At 39.0% G+C, this 4,066-nt stretch overlaps 1 protein-coding gene across 1 annotated transcript; it reads left to right on the top strand.

The window, feature by feature from the left end:
* Nucleotides 1-436: 436 nt before the first annotated feature.
* LOC114455943 (ubiquitin thioesterase OTUB2-like) lies at nt 437-2,899 on the top strand. Its single transcript, XM_028437301.1, has 5 exons — nt 437-729; nt 811-932; nt 1,043-1,127; nt 2,234-2,431; nt 2,527-2,899. Exons 1-5 carry the CDS (start codon nt 649-651, stop codon nt 2,731-2,733), a joined length of 693 nt encoding a protein of 230 aa, XP_028293102.1. The 5' UTR covers nt 437-648; the 3' UTR covers nt 2,734-2,899.
* Nucleotides 2,900-4,066: the final 1,167 nt, after the last annotated feature.

The following is a 4,066-nucleotide window of genomic DNA, read 5'->3' as shown; positions in this document are numbered from 1 at the left end:
ATTATTATTATTATCTTATCCTAGTTTTGCACATATTAGTATTTAACTACTGTATATTTTTTGCTAGTTGATTGTTAATATTTAATGTTTACATTGTTAGAGAGAGCACAGTTTACCAAGTCAAATTCCTCGTGTGTTTAACATACATGGCCATTAAAGTTGATTCTGATATCAACACGGTTTTTAAGCAAATTGTTGTTGGTCTTAACGACATCAAAAAAGCAGGTAAACTGTTTACACTAATCTTTAAAAGGAATTTGTTAGGATTTTTTTTTTTAATGTAACTACATAAACATATATTGTATGTAAATATGACGGTGTACTGTATAAATATTGTAAATCAATGCAGTTATTGACGACAAATGACCGAAAATCCCAGTTATGACACTCGGGTCCAGAATGAAGCAGAAAATATATGACTGGCCCTTTAAACCGGTCACGTGATATGGCCAAACATCCGGATACGAGGAAGTAAAAACAAACAATGTGACAATCCCATAGCGCAGAGCAATAATCGTCGTATTTCCAAACCAAACACGTTATTCTTGTTGTTGTTGTGTGTGTGTGTGTGTGTGTGTGTGTGTGTGAAGCGACAGGCTGCAGTAAATGCCACACACGGTGAATTAAAGGCAGTGTGTCGGCCGACAGATGGACCCCTGGGCGGACTGCTTTGTGTCCAGCAGAGAGGACGTTTCCTCAGCTTTCCCCTCGACCAGTGGCAAACACAAAGTAGGCTGATGTAGAAACAGCTCAGCTGGACCTGAGAACCTCCAGAATCTAACCAGTATTGTTTGAATCCCCTCTCACCAGGATGTGATCAGTCAGTTCTCTGCGGTGCGCAGAGTTCGCGGTGACGGAAACTGTTTCTACAGAGCTCTGAGCTTTGCACATCTGGAGTTTCTACGACACAAAGGCATCCGATCTCTGCAGAGGTCAGTGTGGAATCATCATGGTGACTAAACCACTCCACAACATGGAGATAGATGCATTAGTGCAGTCAGTGTGCTGGACCTAAAGTCTGACTCTGTGGTTTCATCATCAGGTTCAAGGAGGAAATCATCCAGAGTGAAAAAGTGTTGATCTCTGCGGGCTTTGACGAGAATTCCTTCAAACATCTTCTGAACACAGTAATCAAACACTTGTTTCTACTTTTATTCCCAAGCACACACACAATAGCTTAGTTTTTCAATCTTGGGGTCGCGACCCTATGTGGGGTCACCTGGAAAACAATTGGGGTCACCTGGAAATGTATAGTAATAAAACAAAAGAAAAAGATACTGATCAAAAGCATATTCCTAAATTTCAGATTTTATTTTTTAATAAAAGAAAAATATAATTTTACATTTTTTAAAAATGTTTAAAATTGTATTCATTTTTATTTATATTATTTTGCAGAATTAAAAAAAAACAATGCATATTATCACAGAAATAGATATACATACTTAAATATTCATTTGTGTGTTAAATAATATTTTTTCCCATTCCTTTTCATTTCCTTTATTATTTATCAAGAATAATAATTAACAAAAAACTTATTGCGGCGCGTCGACCAATCATAAGCTTTCCCCAATCGTGACAAATTCAGAATAATGAGAAGAAAAGCTAACTGGAGACAGATGGACAGGCGCTCTTCTGCTGGAATAGAGCGCCTGTAGTTGGTGTCCTGGTAGGAGATGCGAGCGCCGATGCGGGTCAGCAGGTCGTCAAGCCGAGCCAAGCCACTCTGTCGATAATGTAGAGCCGATGAACGGGAGTCAGAGGCGGCGTGTTTAGCAGGAACTCCAAACTTTATTCAAAGTGTCTATTTGTATGGTTGCCGTACAAACAACCCCGGTGCTATTGATACGGTTACCAAAGTACAAGTACGTAGCTTCTTAGGGTTAGGTTATAACCAAATATCGCAACGACTTTTAGGGTTAGGTTTAGTCTTAGTCACGTGACCTAAATTGGCCAAATAGGGGCGCTGCGTACAGATAGAATGTCGGTATATTGATCCGGCAACTGTACGGATAGCCACTGCCATAAACCATTCTATTGCAGAATTGACCTATTTCCCATTGAAAGCCCTTGTTTTCATTCTTTGACTATTGATCATTGCATATGACATTTAAGTGCCTTGTTTGTATATACTGTATACATGATACAGAAATATGGTTTTTTTTAGAAAAAGTGCCAGTTTGTGTACTTGTCTTCTTTTTAATGACTATAAAGTGTATGTTATCTCACCTCTGAGGTTGTGAATGTGGTGGAGCAGTTGGAGGCTGATGATGATGAGGAAGAGAGCACTCTGCTGAGGCTCTTCAATGATCCGCGGACCTCTGACAGCATGGTGCAGTACCTCCGCCTGCTCACCTCAGCTCACCTAAAGAACCACGCAGACTTCTTCTGCAACTTTGTGGAAGCACCAGACCTAAACGTGTACCGTGAGCAGGTCTGTGACTACATCCTGCTGCCATCTTGTGGATCATTAGAGACTTTGAAAAGTAAAACGGGTAATTTGAGGGGTTTTTTTTCTGTTTTTTGCAGGAAGTGGAGGTGATGGCAATGGAGTGTGATCATGTGGACATCCTCGCTCTGCTGCAGGCTCTGAACATTAGCATCCACATCGTGTCGTTGGAGGGTGATGATGAGCAGCTGGCGCACCACGTCATTCCAGAGGGTTCTGAGCCCTGCCTGCATCTCCTTTACCAAACATCACATTATAACATTCTCTATCCTCAACCGTCACTCTGACCTTTGGACGGTCGACGTTTAAGGACATCCTCAGGTCTCAGTGTGAGGTATCAGGAAAACGTCTGTCATTAATAAGTGTTTCTAAAAAAAAACTAATAAATTGTCAGTCCTGGTCCCACACCAGAGCAGAAATGATATAAAATTATAGAAATAAATCTTTTCAGGAGCCACTAGTGTATTTTTCAAACTTGGGGTCGGGACCCCATGCGGGGTTGCCTAAAATTTCTGAAAAATTGAAATAGATTTTTACTTTTTTTTAATTATTATTCTTTTTTTTTAAACAATTCTAAACAACTGTATTTCTATATTTTCACTTTGTGAAATTAAACTAAAATGCAGTTAAACAAAAATAAATAAATATCTGAGCTTAAACATGATCAAAAACTAATTGTTGGGAAAAAAAAAAAAATCTTTGGGGCTGTCAGAAATGATTGAATGGGGTCACAATCCAAAAAAGGTTGGGGACCATTGCTCTAAATGTAATTTCTTTCCACTTATTTCATTCATTCCATTACTATGCTCTATAGTTGTTTTTAAATAGTTTTCGACGGGAAATGTTGTAGTTGGACAAAGGAGGGACTTTGATTCAAAAAAAGAGCAAGGGGGTACTAGAGCCAAAAAGGTTTGAGAACCACTGATTAATCAGGACAAATGGACTCATGTCTCAGTAAAACCTCCATAAGATTAAACACTGTCGAATGAAACAGCCTCAGGCTTCAAAATAAAAGTAGTCAGACTCAACGGCCTCTGTCCGGAAAACACATGGCGTTTTATTTTGAAGGAACCGGAAGTACACATCTTAGTAAGTTGAAAAGCCATTCTATCCTCTTTTTTTAAGCTATGTTGGCATTTTTTAGGTTAGGGCAACGAAAGACACTTAATGACAGCCTTCATGACACCTAAATTCATGCTAATTACAGGTGTCATGTCATAATAATGACATATGTCAGCCTTCATGTATAAAACTTCAAGTGTTACCCCATAATTACATGAAATGTTGATATATCCTAACCTTTAAAAAATAAATAGAAAATAACCGCTTTCAACTTACTCTTGTATCCGAAGCAGCACATGTTGATGACGTCGTGGATTTCCAGTTTGTTCAAAATACGTGATGTCGTGTTTAAGTCCTGAGGCCGTTGACTCTGACTTATATTTTGAAGCGTAAGGCCATGTCATTTGACAGCGTTTCATTTGACGGAGGTTTTACCGAGACATGAGTCTGTTTGGTCTGATAAATGACAGGTTTTCCTGATACCTGAGGATGTCCTAAAATGTACAAAATGTGGCACTCTGGGACTCACCTTCAATCATTCCAACTTATGAAAACAGA

The sequence above is a fragment of the Gouania willdenowi genome, chromosome 22 (assembly GCF_900634775.1).
Source record: "Gouania willdenowi chromosome 22, fGouWil2.1, whole genome shotgun sequence".
In the NCBI taxonomy this organism is placed as follows: Eukaryota; Metazoa; Chordata; class Actinopteri; order Blenniiformes; family Gobiesocidae; genus Gouania; species Gouania willdenowi.
The sequence above is the reverse complement of the archived record's forward strand: the minus strand, read 5'-3'. Positions and strand labels throughout refer to the sequence as shown.